Source organism: Pezoporus wallicus, unplaced genomic scaffold (assembly GCF_028554395.1).
Source record: "Pezoporus wallicus isolate ANWC-B61680 ecotype Strahan unplaced genomic scaffold, APGP_CSIRO_Pwel_v1 contig_3181, whole genome shotgun sequence".
In the NCBI taxonomy this organism is placed as follows: Eukaryota; Metazoa; Chordata; class Aves; order Psittaciformes; family Psittacidae; genus Pezoporus; species Pezoporus wallicus.
This window is the reverse complement of record NW_026641700.1, coordinates 4,667,613-4,685,632: the sequence shown is the minus strand read 5'-3', so window position 1 is coordinate 4,685,632 and position 18,020 is coordinate 4,667,613. Positions and strand designations below refer to the sequence as shown.

Below are 18,020 nucleotides of genomic sequence, written 5' to 3'. Positions count from 1 at the left end.
ATAGGTGAAAGCTCTCTGCTGAAGTAGGGTTCTTAAAGTCTAGTCTGCCTTGTGATTTTGTGTGTGTTTGTTGTTTTAAAAAAATTTATTGGCCAACAGCATTTTCTTACTGAATCAGTAAATACTTTTAAATTTAAAAAAGTTGTAAATGCTTATTCTGAAAATGGACCTGTTTTGAATCCTTCTGTTATTATTTCACCTGGTTTTGTGCCTAGGTTTCTGTCAATGCTGGAAGAAGAAGTGTACAGCCAGAATTCTCCCATTTGGGATCAGGATTTCATGGTGTCTAGGTCCCGAACTGGCCAGCTGGGAATCCAAACAGGTAATTTGCATTTAGTGCTGTGTTAGGGAGAATCTGAATGTAAAGTTAAACCTGTACAAGTGAAGAATTCTAAGGAATGAGACTTAGATACACAGATTTATAAATAGCAGCCTATACTGAAGTCAGTCTGTCTCTAGTAAGAACAGGTGCCTGACTGTCTGGTACTTTCTCACATGAAGATCCCATTTTGATGATGAAATCCAGCTAACTAAAGGTGCCAGTGGAGCAGGCTGAGTGCAGAGGTAAATCATTTGAGTATTCAAGTGGCACAAGTGCACTCAGTGTGGGAGAGTGAGAATGGCCAGTGCCAGTGGGTAAATGGCTGCAGTGGAGTGGGTCACATGCTGGACAGTGGTCCCCTCACGTGAGGACCATGCCAGTCCACTGACTCTGTAGCAGAAGAGACATAGGGACCTAGCAGTAGGGAAGTAGGGACCTTCCACATCAGGTGTCCCATTGCCTGTGCACACAGGCCTTTGATTTTCTTCAGGGTTTTTTAATAGCTTTTCCTTGCTTTATTTCTTATCCATGTGCCTCATCCGCTATTCTGCAGCACTGTTCTTCAGTTGTGGTACTGAGGTGTAAGTCATCCCTAAAATTGCAGGGAGGCATTGATGATCATCTTATTTCACTTTCCCTTCTCTTCTTACTTCCTTCTCAGAAGTTATTAAAATCCATTTATACAGCTCAGGGGTTGGCTTTATTTTCAAGTATTTAATTCAATATTTTATGACAATTCACTGTTTTGAAACAACTGTTGACTATCAGTCAACAGAATCATCATGTCAGCACTTCATCTGAATTCATCTGATAGTGAGTTTGTTAAAGTAGTAGGGAAATTCCACTGTGACAGATACAGGCTTTTTTTTTGTGAGAAATTCCTGATCTTCACCAGGGACTGGTGAATTATGCCTTAGGCACAAGTTCACTGCAGCTCTAAAAATCATGTTGCCCTCCGAGTTCATTCTATCATATACATTTCTGCAATAGTTCGTTTTAATGTGCATCTTTCAAGCATTGGATTCTTGGCACGAACATGGCACAGAAAGAGCTGTTGCTGCTGATGACACCAGGATAAAGGCAAGGAGAAAGATTGCAGGTGTCCTGCCTGTCTGCCAAAAATCCTGACACAAATTAAAACCAGAATGATTTGGGATGAGAGTTGGGTTTTCTTTTTTTAATATCTGAGAGCCAGATGTTAGTCTGTGGCATTTTAAAACAATAGTTTCATCCTCTTAACTAGTGCAACAGCTTCTCTCTTTATTGAGTTTGATTTGTCCAACTCCTCTTTGAACACTGTTAAAGTGGACAGCTGAAGCTGAGTGATGAGATTTTGCTTCTCAATAGGCCTTTACAAAAAGCCTTTTCATGAAGCTCAATGCCAGCAGGCTAGGCAGGTACCTGAAGGAAGTTTTTCTTAGCTTGTGCTCAGCACTGCAGAATAATAAAGCCTGATATTTGCAATCTCTCTCTTCCAACAATAATACAGTCTCATTATGTAGAAGTTTAGAAAATATATTGAGATAAATCTTTAATGTCTCTGCAAACTGTGGTATTGCTCTGTGGCACAGTGTTAGCTGCAGCTTCTGAGGTGGTGGGTTTGAAGTTGGGTCCATCATTATGAAAGTCCTTCAGAATGACAATGGGCTCCATGCGTATGTAGGCACCTAATGGATTCCATGTCCTGATTTTTTTTATGCTTGTCTTTTATGCTATTGCAGTTATCAGTCCTCCTCCTGTTGCAAGATCTGTTTTGTACAGTGCAAGTCCTTCATCTCTGGAACAACCCAACAGTGGAAATATGAGTCCTGCTTGCAAAGTTTCTTCTGCCCTTGACCCAAACCTAGGTAATGAAGAAGGAGACTTCCTTTTTGGCTTCTGTCAGTATTATCAGTAGTTGCAGTACATTGGACCATTACCTTCACTCTGCAATAGAGATCATGAGGTGCTTTTGCTAAAAGATGTGTACACACAGACTTTTTCTCAACTGTGGTAATATTTAAGTAGCAGAAATGGCAATTGTATTTGCAAAAAAAAAAGTTTAAGATGAGGAAAGGTCTGCTGGTGTCAGAGGTTGTTGAAAAACACTCTGCTTGGAGTACACATATTAAGAGCCATGAAAAAAGATTTCATTTAAATAAAGGCAGAGGAGAAGGAGCCATTGCATTGTTTCTGTTTTAATCTTTCAAGGGTATTGAAATTGCGTACATTTGAACAAAGAAGAGAAACACACCAACCAGGTTAAATTTAAAACCTGAATGAGGTCAGGGTAAAAAAAAAAAAAAAAAGAAAAAAATCTAGAAGTTTTGGGGAAAACAAGTTGTTCAATGCATAAATTTTCCTAATAAGTCCTTTTTCAAACACCTCAGGATTAATGAGCCTGTCGAGAGAGTTTGTAGGTCAGAGAGATGATTACGAGCTTATGTAAAGTAAGTCCCCAAGGAAGTAGAAAAAGCTAAATGAATTCTTAGCCTTCTAGCTACAGAGGAACTTAACGTGGCTCCTGAAAAGCAGTTTTCTTTGAAGGACAAATTGGGAAATGGTCTTTAAAGTGGGAATGAGTGCAAGATTTCTTTTTTAATAACAGATCAGCAAAATGAGTAATAAGTAGTCACTAGAAATATTTTTTTTTGAGAGTTTAAAAGAAATATGAAACTAAAAAGCTAATAATTAAGTTGTACAGCTGACTTGTCACTGGAATTGCCCTTGGCACTAGAGAATTTAAACACCACAGATGCAAAACGAGTTTCAAAAGGGGTTCCAAGAGACTTCAGGAAACTGTCAATGTTAAGTCTCCTGTTTCAGAGAATTAGAAGAAACAACAATATACTGATTAAGAATAGAATGAATAAATGTGTGAGCAATGTGATAAATGGAAATTCAGTGTGCCTTTTGTAGAACTTTTGAATTGTACATATCTGTGAAGGAACTGGTGGAACTGAAGGAAAGGGTTTTGTGTGCCTAGATTTACAGAGAACTTTTGACAGATTGCTTCAAAAAATTCTGTTTTAAAACAAGAAACTGATCTCTTGGGAAATAAGAAGGAAGGTCTGTTCACATGTGAGTAACTGTTTAAGAAGTAAGAAATAAAAGGAATCAAAGTTTCCACATAAAATGGAGGTTAACAGTAAAATTCTACTGTTAAGAAAGCAGTTATATTGCTTGAAAGCCTGAAAAGGGGAATGAATGAACATTTGATCCCCATATATTTAGAGTACTATAACTGTGGTAAAAAAATGTATACCGTATGTGTAAAATAAATGGGCATAGTGGGCCCTAAACTACCCAGTTGTTTCAGAAAGAGAATCTTAAAAAACCAAAACAAGACAGAAATAAAACCAAACTAACTTATCTAAAGTGCTGGTCGCAAACGCAAATTCTGCATTCTGGCTCTTTTTCTTTAGGGAAAAAAATGCAGGAACAAGTTAACTATGGACTGATATTTCTGTTTGTATGCTTTCCTAGTATTTGGCAGTTTGCTGCTTGGGTAAATCCTGAGCTAGCAGCTGGCTCTGTCAGTATTATTGTAACTTTACTACTCTTTGGAAGACTTCTCTTTCGTGCATTTAATTAGTTGCTTTTGCTGTATTACAGGTCAGTCCACAGTTAGTAAGGCAGTTAATAATTAATATGGTATATTTTGATTTGGAAACTTTACATGGATTTTCTAAGTTAAGTATGTATGATGTGTCAGACTGTACATGCTGCTCGGTTTACAAAAAAGGTGAAAGAAATCTATAATGGACACTTAATTCCAGTAAATCCCAATCTAGAAGTATGCACTATAATTTGTGTATTGTGCACTCACCTTCCAAGACAGCAACACAGAGGTACACTGCAGAGTATGTTGAAGTAAAATAGGAAAAACAATTTCACTGTAAACTACAGAGGTGTAGGAGGAGAGGTGTATTAATCTTGCTTCATGCTAATATCCTAGTGCAAAGACAAAATTGTAGCAGTGATAAGCATTGTTCAGTTTTCATTTATTTCTCTTTCTCCCTTTCTGTAGTAATTAAAAAACCCCAAACTTGGCATATAAACTAAAGAATATAATGAAAGTGCTAGACTTTATAGTACTAGTCTGTGACAGTTTGGTTGTTTCTAATTTGTCCTGGTTTTGTTTTATAGGAGAAAAGAGAAAAAATAATGAACCCTATTCTCTGGAGGATTCCAAAAGACCAAGGGTTGTGGGAGATATTCCTATTGAGTTAATCAATGAAGTAATGTCAACAATTACAGATCCTGCAGCAATGCTTGGGCCAGAGGTGAGAGAAATATGTAGACTTGGTGTTGCAAATGGTCAGTTTGCAAATGGTTCAGTTTTAATAAATATTCCACATGGATAGATTATGACAAACTGAAGTCCACAAAACTGACCATGCTGCCAATAAGAAAAACAGAAACCTTGAAAGAGTGTGATTAGGCAAGCCAAAAATATTGATGAAATGCATCATTAACATGAGAATAGTTCTGCTTTGCTTTTTTTAATGCATTGTACGTTGTTTGCAAAGCGAGTTGGAAGCTACTGATAGTAAAAAAGTAGAGCCCAGCTTATTCTGCAAGGTACTTTTGTTACAGAACTGTTCCAGAGAATGCTTTTTATTGTTAATTGTGGGTGTAGCTCATAAGGCAAGGTACACGGGCTTCAAATACTGCAGCAGAATGAAAGATCCAAAGTCAAAACCTCTGTCTAGTGCAGAAGGGCTGATTCTAAACAGTTATTTGCTCTGTCTTCCACAGTTGCTCTTTTTTTTTCCTGCTGGAGTAGAAAACCAAACAGAATTGCAGAATTGTGCCATGCACAGAATTGCACTTTTTTTTTCTTGGCTGGCTTTTCCTCTTTCTGTTCCCTTTGCCAGGCTATGTTTTGCCAGCAGCTCTTGTTTGCCAAGGATTAGCTAGTGACTGCTGAAGATTTGGAACCACCTACATTTCTTACTCAAACTATATACTGTGACTGATGGCTCTGCATATTACAAATGCTGTGCCGGTCTGGCTGTTGGGGCTGGCAGTGACTAGAAACACAGCAGCCAAACTTTGCTCTAAAAAGCAAACAGTATGTGCATGCAAAAATGTTTTGGCATTGTAAAATGATCTTGGAAAAAAAAGTTAAATAAATTGTCTGTATTACTTTGATCTCCATTCAGATATATGGATGTAACTACTAGATATGTAACAGCAAAATGAGTAGGAATTAAAATGTTCTTTTTAGGCTCTTATGATAGTGGCATAGATAGTGGAAAACACTACTAAAATGAAAATACATGATTTTGCCTGTTAAAATCTGGGATTTGCGGTATGTGTAGGCAAGCTGGCTAGACTAAAGTGGACTTAGTGACATAGGCTTCAACTGGATTGGTGCGGATCCTTGGGAGATTTTGGAACTTGGGTCATAATCATGGCTGTTGTTAATCTTTACAAAAGAAGTTTGAATAGCCTTTTTACGCTGTAGTGTAGATGTATATCCAGCTTATCTGATCGTGTCTCTTCTGCTAAAAAAAAAGTAATCATTGGCAATTCTATTTTTATAAAAAGGTGGCTTGGAAAAAAAGAGGGGATTTCACTTGTTTGTTCATCAAGGCTGTTCTGTCAGAGGATGTGAATTCTCCAAAACATCATTTTATTTCTCTGTTGTGTGGTACAGACCAACTTCCTCTCAGCGCACTCAGCCCGGGATGAGGCAGCAAGGCTAGAGGAGCGCAGGGGGGTGATTGAATTCCACGTGGTTGGCAACTCCTTGAACCAGAAGCCCAACAAGAAGATCATGATGTGGCTGGTTGGTTTGCAGAATGTGTTCTCCCATCAGCTGCCTCGAATGCCGAAGGAGTATATCACGCGCTTGGTCTTTGATCCGTGAGTACTGCTGGAGGGTGGTTTGGTGGGTGAAACAGAAAGCCTGATGCTGGTTGGAGGTAGCAGTGTAAGAAAGGACCAGCCAAGGTGGCATGGAGGGCAGCTGTGCCTGTACTACTCTTTTCCAATTTCAAGCCCCTATAAATCCTAGGCAATCTAACTGGATTGTGCCCAACTACTACCTTGGTGGCTGTATTAATGACAAGTGGCTTCTTGTTGTGGGACTATGGTGGGTTGACCCTGGCTGGATGCCAGGCACCAGAGGTGCTCTATCACTGCCCCTTTTCAGGTGGAGAGGGAAGAGAAAATACAACAAATGGCTAATGGGTCAGTTGAAGGATAGGGAGATCACTTCCCGGTTACTGTCATGGGCAAAACAGACTCAAGTTGGGGAAAATTAATTTAATTAATTACCAACCAAATCAGATTAGGGTAATGAGAAAATAAAACCGAAATCTTAAAACACCTTCCCCCACCACCACCCTGCCCTTCTTCTTGGGCTGAACTTTACCTCTCTCCCAGCAGTGCGGGGGTATGAGGGTCGTGGTGAGTTCATCACATGATGTCTCTGCTGCTTCTTCCTCCTCCTCAGAGGCCTCCTCACACTCTTTCCCTGCTCCAGTGTGGGGTCCCTCCCCCAGGAGATGGGCAGGACTGTGGGACCCACCCACAGGCTGCAGTCCCTCAGGAGCAGACTGCTCCAGTGTGGCTTCCCTGCGGGATCACAAGTCCTGCCAGCAAACCTGCTCCAGCACAGGCTTCTCTTTCCAAGGGGCCACAAGTCCTGCCAGGAGCCTGCTCCAGCACGGGCTGCCCGCAGGGTCACAGCCTCCTTCGGGAGTCCCCTTGCTCTGGCATGGCGTTCTCCAGGGGCTGCAAGTGGAGATCTGCTCCTCATAGACCTCCAATGGCTGCAGGGGCACAGCTGCCTCACCGTGGTCTGCTCCATGGGCTGCTCCATGGCCTGCAAGGGGAATTTCTTCTCCAGTGCCTGGAGCACCTCCTCTCTCTCCTTCCTCACTGACTTTGGTGTCTGTAGAGCTGTTCTTTTACTTGGTCTCACTCCTCTCTCTGGCTGCAATTGTTCCTGTGCAGTAAATTCCCCCCCTTCTTAACTATGTTATCCTAGAGGTGCTACCACTGCTGCTGATGGGCTCAGCCTTAGTGAGGCCGTCTTGGAGCAGACTGGCACTGGCTCTGTCAGACACAGGGGAAGCTTCTAGCAGCTTCTCACAGAAGCCACTCCTATAACCCCCCCACTACCAAAACCTTGCCATGCAAACCCAATGCAGGGCTGTGGGCCTGTGGGGAAGGCTCCTACTTGTCTTGTACTTTCAAATGTTAGGACTGAAAGTCAGAAAGTAATTACAGTGCTTATTGGTGGTTTCCAGGCTCAAACTAACCTCCTGGCTGCTCCATCCCCTGTGGAGATTGTGAGCCAAATGTCAGCAGGCTGAAGTTTTTCAATGAGAACTTGTGGAATTTATGAAGAACAGCAGCATTTGAGTCAGCATGGGAGAAATCACTCCTCACCAGAGCATGCTGCTTTTCTCTTTATCAGTGCAAGTTTCCCGTTTTGCTTTGGGTGCAACTGATACACCACAGGCACGAGACACATTGGCTTTAGGAGCATCCAGAGGTTGTACATTGTCCTCCACCTATCCTAGTGTCCTGACTGAATTGTGCCTCAGCTGCTCAAGTGTCAAGGAAGGCTCTCCTCAGAAGTGTCCACTTTTCCACCATTGTGTTTCCCGCAGAGTCTGCTTCCTTTTGATCAGTTTGTTCTCCCCAAATTTCTGCCTCTGAACAATCCATGCCTGATAATAGCCTAGGGGTTTGCTGTACTCACCGCAGCACTTCCCAGTGGAGGATGCCTGTTGGTTCATTGTGTGTCAGCAGAGACCTTGAGGAGCAATGACTGAGCTGATTGCAGCCAAATACGCAGTCTGGTTTGTGGAAGAGCCTTTCTCCACCACAGACTGTATCAACCTTTGTGCTCAGTACTATCACAGCAGTGGTTATAAAAACATTTCTGGATCCATTTACTCTGCTTTTAGGCTCACATTCCCTTGGCAATACTCTCTTGGTGCCAGTAAACACTGCTGCTGCTGGGTCTGTGCTGTTCCTGAAGTACAAACTGCCCAGTACTGGGGATTGTTGGAAAGGACTTCAGTCTCCAGGTACAGGAGTCTGATCCTGGATCCTTCTCCCTGATTCTTCAGAGGGAAATAGCACCGATCCATACTCTTTTACCTCTCCTATGTGGGGTTAAGCGCGGCTTGGTTGTGAGGGAGAGGCAGCATGATGATGTTGTCTGACTTTAGTTGCCCTTGCAGCACTATGATCTCAAGCAGAGGCTACTGATTGAAGCCACCATGTTCCCTTGTAACTGAACATCAAAGCAAAATTCTGAAATAGTGGTGTTAAGTCATGGCCTTCTCCCCTATTTCCTGTTGGGAAAGACTCTCCTAATAGGCTGAGAGGAACTGCTGGTAGTTTAAGTGTTGTATAAAAAACTGTCTGGAGAACAGTCTGTGTTTGAGAAAAAGGTATGGATATTGCTACAACTAGAAAATGTCTTCCTTTATGTGCCTGAGGCAAACAGTCAACCCAGAGGAAGCAAAGCACATTGACTGGACAGAGTATCCCAGCATTTGCTGTGAATCTCCAAGAGCACACACTGGAGACCTGCTCTAAGTAGCGGGTGCACACAAACCTGTGTCAAGTGTGAGACACTGGAATCCAACAGCTCTCTTCCCAAATTCCTTTCAGCTATTACCTTTTATCACCTTTTGATATTTTTACTTCCGAAATGACCATCGTTATTGAATCTTGCTGCTTAAATAACTCAAACACGAGTAAACAAAATGAAAAGTTCAAGGTAATGAATTACTCCTGTAATTCTACAGATATGAAGTACCAAAATAAGTGCAAAAAAAAAAAGTATATAAGAATGTATAAAGTCTCCTTCAACATATAAAATATGGCTAATGTTCAGACTACTTTTTTTGGCAGGGGCTCATTTTTGTCACCAACCTTTTCCCCCAGAAAGATACCTTCTGTAATTTATTGTATTGTTTATACAGTTTATATGATACCATGTATTGAATAACCTAGATAGCAGGTGCAGGGTAAATCTTTCCAGACCTTGAGGATTACACTAAAATTCTTAATCCTTGACACAAGAGTTCAGATTGCACCATGTTATGTATTTCCTGGCAGTCAATGTAAGTGCAACAGAAATGGATATTTATTATGATCTTGATTCCACTGGGAGTAGGTGATTAGAAATAAATATAATTTCTTGATTCATCAGCTGCATCTGAAACTGATAGCATAGCTATAGAGAGTGCACAAAAGGAAACAGCAATCCCTTAGAAAGGACTTGCTGTCCCGTAACTCCATTAATTTCTAATTTAGTCAGGGCAAAATCATCCTGAGAAATGTATAATGATGAACTGTCAGCAATATATTCAATGAAAGCAATACAACTCTTATTTATTGAGCATTACCCTAGCATCCAGGAGTACTTGACAAGGCCAGGACCTTGCAGCATGAATGATGAATTTTATGATAAATTCACAGCATGATGTTAAAATAGCAACTCTTCTGTAGATACAAGCAGCGGACTTAGGAGAGGCATATACAATTGCATTAGCATCATGGAAAGGAGTGAAACAAGTTTGTGAAAAAAAACCCAAACAGAATTCAAAATCAAAAAGAGGGTAATAGCACTTTATGTATTATGTACATGAATTAAAGTGACTGTTATTTTTGTCAGGAAGCACAAGACCCTTGCATTAATAAAAGATGGTCGTGTTATTGGTGGTATCTGCTTTCGGATGTTCCCTTCTCAAGGATTTACAGAGATTGTTTTCTGTGCTGTGACTTCCAATGAGCAAGTCAAGGTAAAAATAATTCTCTACTAGAGTTCATGAAATGCATTTGAGTCACATACACTACTGCATATGCTTCTAATTTTGTTAGTTACGTTGAATATGTTAATGTGTTGCCAAAGAGAAATGGAGTTTGAAAGGTAGTAATTCTGAATATTATACACCAAACCTAAACAAATGTGCATTTAGAATCATTACATCATAATAGGATTACTTGTAATTAATTGGATAAAATCTCTGTCAACACCAGTTCCTGGCCAGTCGTCTCCCATTCTTGGACTATTCACTCCTCTGTCTCCTGCAATTGCCTTTGTAGTATAGCACCTCATCGTAGACTGAATTAAGTATTGCTTGTGTATGACAATAAGTTGTGTTCAGTCACTTTGGAGCATTAGGTGACTTCAATGAAAATGAGAAATATCAAAAACATTATAGTTTTGCATCTGAATATAAGCATATGGTCTATTGTATTCATTCTTTTTGAGTTAACTTCACAAAATGTTCTCTGAGTGTTGAGAATTGGCGACTGTGCCGAAAGAATAGAAAGCACTTTGAATACGGGAGATTCCCCCTGCTTTCCAAGGGGGGATTACGGGAAGATCCGACTATGACCGTTTGATTCAGGAGTTTGCCTTTAGATGGCGCTCTAGCTTCATGTTTTTCGGTTGAAACTCTTCTGAGAAGTGGGTTAATTGGGGTTTGTAGCAGTTAACATGCAAAAATTTTGTGAAGGGAAGAGCTCTGGGTGCGTAAGGGTTACAGTGGGATTGAAAGCCTGTGCCAACTATTAGTATTTGTGTTATGTTTAATTTTAGTCAGCTCTGGTGTTAAGAGACGAATGGTCTCCCGCACTTAGCGGTGGCCTGTCATAAAAGTACCCAAAGTGTCTTAGCAAATGCAGACAATAATGGAGTATGCTTACTAGATTTATTCTAAGCTTGACTAATTCATAAAAGGTGGTTTTGTTCTACTAAAACAACCAACTGCACTACTCAAGTTAGGCTGCCAAAGATGTGTTGTGATTCTTTAGGAAGAATATGATCAAGCAAATAAATCTGACCCACCAGAGTGCCTCCTGGCTTGCATATGCATGCATAATGTTCACTTTATTCTGTTACCATCTGTGTGCCTCGCTGTATCATTGACTATTTCTGAAAATTTACCTTCCCACATTCCTGAGTAGGGTGACCCCTACCAACAGGTAACTGAGAAAAACTAAATATTCACACATAGCTAAACTGCCTGCTCTTGGCAAAAATAAATTTCTGTTTTGATTCAAGTCGAGGTTTGAATAAGGAATATGGGTAATTCTGTTTTGCTTTATATGTGATACCTAAAAGTTGGACTGGTTTTGGGGTAGTTTGATGCCATGTTACAAAGTTATTTTAAATTTTACTATACATGGCTTAGTTTCCTTTTAGGAATGTTAGACCTTGGCAAGTGTTAGAATCAAGAAATCCTTTGAAAGTTACAAAAAATAATAGTTCAGCCGCACTTTTGAAATAATTGTCATCATAATTTTTGTTCCTAGATTAGTAGAATTTCAAAGAAAATGTGTCACTACTAAATTGTTTGTATTGAACTTCAGCACTTACCTAACTTGCTGCTTTAGCTGGCTATTTCCATGTTTGGAGCTATTAAATTACAAATTCAATCAGAAGTATATACTTTGTAATGTATTTTTCTGGCTTAAGTACATAAGTAAAAATGTCCCCAGTTTGCAAGACCAAAACCAATTCCATGTATATTTCTGTAAGTGTCCAGTTAGTCTCTGTGATGTTAAAACTGGAATATATGCAGGAACAACACATTATTATGGGCTTTCCTGTCTATTTTACATTTCTTCATCTCACAGCAGAAAGGAAAGACTATAACTTACTTGGAAATGTGAATAAGTGGAACCTTTTGATTACTTTGAGGTTGAATAAAAATGGAAATTATTCCTGTGTGCAGTCAGAAGCCATAGCTATTATTTGACTGTGGACTCAATAATTTTATGCTGCTTATTATGGTGATAACTGTTCTACTATTCCCTTTTACGTGCTATGGTAAGTTCAGATTGTAAGTCCTTTGAGGCAGTTTCTGCTACAGGTGCACAGAACACAGCAAATCAGAGATGGGTGCCCCTAGAAGGAGTAATTTTGGTATTTGCTGCTTTGCAGTTTTGAAACATTATGGCTAAGAAAGGATGCCCTATTACAGTATATGGAGTTTTGTTATTGATGAAATATGTGACTGTTAATAGTTGATACTAGCTTAAAAGGAAAAAAATAATGTGTGCAACTTGAATTACAACTCCTAAATTATGTGCTTCTTTAAATCCATAGTTTTTGCTCTCCTTCAGATTAAAAGTGAATCAGACATTGGAAGCTGTTATATTTTATGTTCCCTGTTGGGTCATAAAGGTACCCTTACAAGGCTGAAACCAGTTTGATTTTGAGTACACCTCACCAAGTTACTTATGAGAAAATCTTTAAAACAGGATCTAGAGGAAAAATGGCTTTTTGAAAAACAGTCTGTCATAGCCCTTGGTCCGCAGTTTCTAATATGTGCAATCCCCAGAGACTTTGTAATGGCTTTTTTTCCTCGCACATTTCACACAGGGTTATGGGACTCACCTAATGAACCATCTGAAGGAGTACCACATCAAACACAACATTCTCAACTTTCTCACATATGCAGATGAATATGCTATCGGCTACTTCAAAAAACAAGTAAGTCAGTGTAAGAAATTGCTTGGTGCAAAAAGTTAACATCTAGCAATGATAAACTAGATGTGATAAACTAGTTGGATATAGTGCATTGTGCAATTTTATGTGTTTTTTTTTAATCTACAATATGTGCTTTGTGTTCATCTTGGGTAATGATATTGTCTTATAATGTATTTTATTTTGATGGACTCATCGGAGTATAGGTGTGCAGTGTAGCCTATGATTTGTTCAGTCCAAAATCCGGTTGAATATGGGTTAGCTTCTTTATTCATTCAGTTCCTTCACTCATTTTATAAGAAGTGTAAAGAAGGACTGGACATACCTGCAGCAGACTAGAACTTACCTGACCTGTGCTCACTGCCACTCCTGATTTGAAGCATGAGGTCCAAGTTAAGGAAAGATTGTGATGTCTAATCTGTCAAATAGACTTGATATATTAAGTAGGTGTCAACTATCTGATCAGACGGTAGAGTGAAGGTAGAGGTCAGGCTATTCTAGGAGATGTACAATAGGACTAGAAGCAATGGACACAAGTTGGATCACAGTGAATGGCAACTAGATAGAAGGAGGTTTTTTTTGGTTTTTTTTTTCCTCCTCTCCGTCCTGTCTTAAGGGTGGTCAGATACTGGAAAATGTTGCCCAGAAGGTTGTGGAACCTCTGTCCTTGGCAGTCTTAAAGACTGGATAAGGCTTTGGGCAACCAGATCTAATGAGACCTGCTCTGAGCAGGGATGGAATTAGATGACCTCCTTAAGTCCCTTCGAGCTTCAGGTGTTCTATACTTCTGTATATAAAACTGTTACAATTCACTCTACACACTGACAAGAATGGAAGCTGGGCTTGTGACACAGCAACCAGATATGTGCACAGACCCTTTCCATGTCTGAAATGTCCCTTCCCAAATGTGGAGGTGCTGAGTCTCCATGTAAGTCTGAAGCCTTTGATGGTAATTTGTGAGGCAGAAGTCCTTAGTTTTACTGAGGTTTCATAGGTAGCACTGTAACAGAAGAATAAAATGCAGCCAAAGTGAGACTCCTACACTGCTCTTTATTGTCATGGTTAATTCTTTTGTGGGTTTGTTTTTTAATGAACTTTTGAACTGTATAAAGACTGTAGCATAACTTTGGAACTTTTAATGGGATTTATTATCTTATTTTTTAACTTGAAATATAAAAATGAAAAAATCACTTTTTTTCAAGCTTTAAAATTACTATCCTCTCATCGACTTCAACAGCAACTTTTCTTGCCTAATGACTACAGGACTGGCAGTAGCAAATTTTTTTAAAAATCAGGAACTTTGTCCAGAGTAAAGATCTTTTCCTCCCTATCTTTATCTTCTCTATTCCCTTCTTTTTTTATACATATAAGCAATTAAGTATTCTTGGATTGAGTGACTCCTATGAGAAGGTGTTTGCAACACTATGACCAGTGGTCTGTAACTCTTTCCATTGTATTGTCTGTATTTTAACATTATCATGAATTTGGTTCTAAATCATCACAGCATTTCAGGTTAAAACAAATGTAAAAGAAAAATGGCATCATGACAGCTTGATGGGACTTTTTTTATTTTTAATCTTTATTTCTTCTTCAGGGTTTCTCCAAAGATATCAAAGTACCAAAAGCAAAATATGTTGGCTACATCAAAGATTATGAGGGTGCCACATTAATGGGATGTGAATTAAATCCAAGGATCCCCTACACGGAATTTTCTGTCATCATTAAAAAGCAAAAAGAGGTAAAAGGTTAAATGAAACACTGAACACTATATTCAGATGTTTCGAAACAATTCAGTCAGTGCCAGGTTAGCTCTTGTCTTTTCTTTGGTGATTAAAACATTGGAATGTATACTTGTATTAGTTAGAATAAAACTTTCATCTAAGTCCCAGTGCAGTAATTTTGCAGAAGCAATAAATTCTACCTTACTAACTTTATGCCAACAGAAATGTTGAAAAGTACTGGTATTTTGAGTATTTCATAGCTAAATTCTGTCATAGGTAACTAAGCAACATGTTGTGAGACTGAGTTGTTCTGCAGCTTTGACAATTGCTTTTCTTCCTCCCTCTCCTACTGACTGTAATGTTAATTAGAGTGACTTTTGAACACTTGGAGTGTTTGTACTGCATGTCTTGTATTTTACTTGAAAGAAAGAGGATTTTCTTTTTCCTGCCACTGTTTTAATATACAAATGAAGGGTGACCTGTCTTAAATTGCAGGCTGTCCCTTTTTGGAATTTATGTGAGATATTCTTTATTTATTCCGTAAGGCAGTTTATTATCAAAATAACTAAGATGTTACCAGTTTTGTTTAAATACCTTCCTTTTAAAGGGCTTTTAAAGAGGTACAAATGACAAAGATAATTTTTTCTTTCAAGGTTAGTCAAATCTCATTACTTTTAATTTTGTTAAAATGAGTCTTTATTGAACAGTCATTTTCCTTCCAGTAGAACTATTTAGCCCATGCTTGCAGAAAGAAAAGCAATATCTGAGTGCTGTACTTTTAGTTTGCAACTTTTCTTAACTTCACTCACTGGGAAAGTTTTTATATGTCCATACAACTTAGATGGCAATTTTTTCCCTTTTATTTCTGCGTGATTGGGTTACTCTGCTTGTTTGGCTGCTAAGACCATGTCACCCAGCACTGGGTACTGCTTACAGGACACCATTTGTGAGTTTGTACTGCCTGATTTATAATTCATTTATATAATTTATAATTCATCAGTCACTATGAAAAAGATGAAAAATCCTTCTATGCAAAGCTTTGTGACCTGCTGACTTGTGAGTAGTTGGTGTTGAACAGCTTGTTTTAATTGGAAAGAGCCACTAGTTCCTAAATTATATGAAGAGCTGAAGGTGTGTTTAACAATCAGTTTGAAAGTGTTTTGATGTTACACTGGAATATGGCCATGGTGGTGGTGTATGCTGTATTTCTCTTAACATTTGTAAACTCTACTGAAAATCTGGGTTTTTTTTTCCTCTTTGAGAGAAAATGCTATCTGTGTATATAAAAATATGCCCAATATGTCCATTATTTCCAACGTCTCAAACTGTGATGGTCTGAACAGCTGCACGTTTGTTTACTCCTGGTTATGAAGTAAGTAATTTTGAAAGTGACATATTCAGGGCACACAAAGCTTAGGTAATCGTCTAAGTGTGTATCAAGAGCACCACAGCAACTCACTTAGAATTGAGGTAATGAGATTGTGAAGCAGAACAGAGTGTACCCTAGAACTGGAAAAGCTTTTCCTGGCATTTACAAGCAGAGCAGGATTTCAGTTCCAAGATGTGGCATCATTCTGACTTCCTCAAGAGAAGATCTTCAGTAAGAGTATCTCTGACTGGTACCTAAGAAATTCCAGCAGTTACATAGTGACTTCGAAATGAACAGGTATCTCTAAAATTTTGGAATAGGAGCATATTATGTGCATTGAAATATGTGCCTCGAAATTTCTGACCAGCTGCACAAAGCAGTTCAGAAGTACTAGCTGTTAGAATTAGAGACAGTTCTCAAACCTTTCCCAGGAAATCTCCTTCCATACCTCTGCTGCCACCTTCCCAGGAGCTGTGCAGCTTGTGATACATATATCAAGCAATGACTCCTGTTCTTCCAGATTTGTGCCTAAAAAGGCAGCTGAGAGACTTGGTAGCCTCGTCTGCGGAGTCAGTGTTTGGCCAGGTAGCTCACCCCTGTTACCAGGTTCAGTGGATCTATAAGGACCATAAGACTAGGAAGCGAGAGTGTTTCCGTTTGTCGCAGCTTTTCATTAATCCTTTGGGTTACTTTTGAGCAAAGCAATTATTTTCTGTTTTCTCTGCTGCTTTATTACAGATCATTAAAAAGCTCATAGAAAGGAAACAAGCTCAGATACGAAAAGTTTATCCTGGCCTTTCTTGCTTCAAAGATGGAGTACGGCAGATTCCCATAGAAAGCATTCCTGGAATTAGTATGTATCAATCTCTTTTAATGTAGAACAGAAGCAGAACAGCCCAAGAAAGGTCCAAGACTAGAAATACTAATGTAGTCATGTATTTCTTTTTGATTAAAATGTAATTGCTTTGGTCTGCTGATTTGATTTCTCCAGAGATTGTTCTGTTTCCATTACAATTGCTGTCTTTGAGATTTCCTCTGGGCATCCCAGGTGGATCCACTTCTATGTAGATGTGTGTAATTTTATTTATATGTGATTCTTCTTTGATTTGTATCACAGAGTAGTCAGCAGTTTTCCTCTGGTACCACTGTTATGCACTACATTCCTGTATAAGAATGAGTTTTATGCTAAACATGGATTTACACAACAAAACAGAATTAAAACAAGTATCATCTTTTGGAGGATTTTTCTCAACTGTGCTTTTTTCTGCAATGTATTCTCTGTCCCTAGGGAGTCAAATTGGATAACTTCGATGTTGTTAATCTTTACTGAGTTTGTGGTAAAATATGTATTGAGTTATTGAAAAAGGATGTGTTTCATGTAAGAATATTTTAGAATCTTCCCAGCAGTCTGGAGGAAGAGGCATGTAGGAAATTGAATGGGGCTGCAGGCTAGATGGTTGTGTCATTTATTAGGAGTAGCTTTTATTAAAACAAACCCATTTTACTGCAGCAGTGCTGAAATGGCTTATCTTTTTAGAGCTGCAGTAACTCAGTTAATGTTTTGACTTACTGTAGTTCCCATGTAATGTCTCATGTTGTTGGTGTGCAGGAGAGACTGGCTGGAAACCAAGTGGAAAAGAAAGAGGGTAAGTGCTGCACAAAGTAAAATGATGAAGCAGTTTGGAGATTCTTTTGAAAAAATGTCTTTAAATAATGTCAATTGATATTTCCTTTGATCCACTGAAAACCAGATAAATAATCCACATGGGATGAGTTCTTAAGTGCTTTTTTTTGTGTTTTGTTTTGTTTGGAGTTGCTTTTAGGTAGGATGGACATCATAGGAATGAAGAGATCCAAACTAATCTTTCTGTATTCGTATTTTCTTTCAAGTAAGGAGGCCAAGGATCCAGATCAACTCTACAGCACATTAAAAACCATCCTGCAGCAGGTGAAGGTGAGTGCTAGTTCTAGTTTACCTTCTGTAAAGATTTTAAAATCATTTACAATATAGAGTTTCCATATTAGATACCTTACTTTTTTCTTTACCAAAGAGCCACCAAAGCGCTTGGCCCTTCATGGAACCTGTGAAGAGAACTGAAGCTCCTGGATATTATGAAGTTATAAGGTTTCCCATGGGTAATGACATTAACA

The 18,020-nt window shown here is 39.0% G+C and overlaps 1 protein-coding gene across 1 annotated transcript in view; it reads left to right on the top strand.

Annotated features, from left to right (window-relative positions):
- The window catches only part of KAT2B (lysine acetyltransferase 2B), a 43,827-nt gene that overhangs the window by 20,788 nt on the left and 5,019 nt on the right, over window positions 1-18,020 (top strand). Inside the window, exons 7-17 of the mRNA XM_057424887.1 lie at window positions 216-322; window positions 2,044-2,169; window positions 4,451-4,587; window positions 5,967-6,175; window positions 9,957-10,083; window positions 12,675-12,785; window positions 14,374-14,517; window positions 16,608-16,722; window positions 17,479-17,515; window positions 17,760-17,823; window positions 17,921-18,005. Coding sequence (XP_057280870.1) covers window positions 216-322; window positions 2,044-2,169; window positions 4,451-4,587; window positions 5,967-6,175; window positions 9,957-10,083; window positions 12,675-12,785; window positions 14,374-14,517; window positions 16,608-16,722; window positions 17,479-17,515; window positions 17,760-17,823; window positions 17,921-18,005 — 1,262 coding nt within the window. The remainder of the gene's footprint in view (window positions 1-215; window positions 323-2,043; window positions 2,170-4,450; window positions 4,588-5,966; window positions 6,176-9,956; window positions 10,084-12,674; window positions 12,786-14,373; window positions 14,518-16,607; window positions 16,723-17,478; window positions 17,516-17,759; window positions 17,824-17,920; window positions 18,006-18,020) is intronic.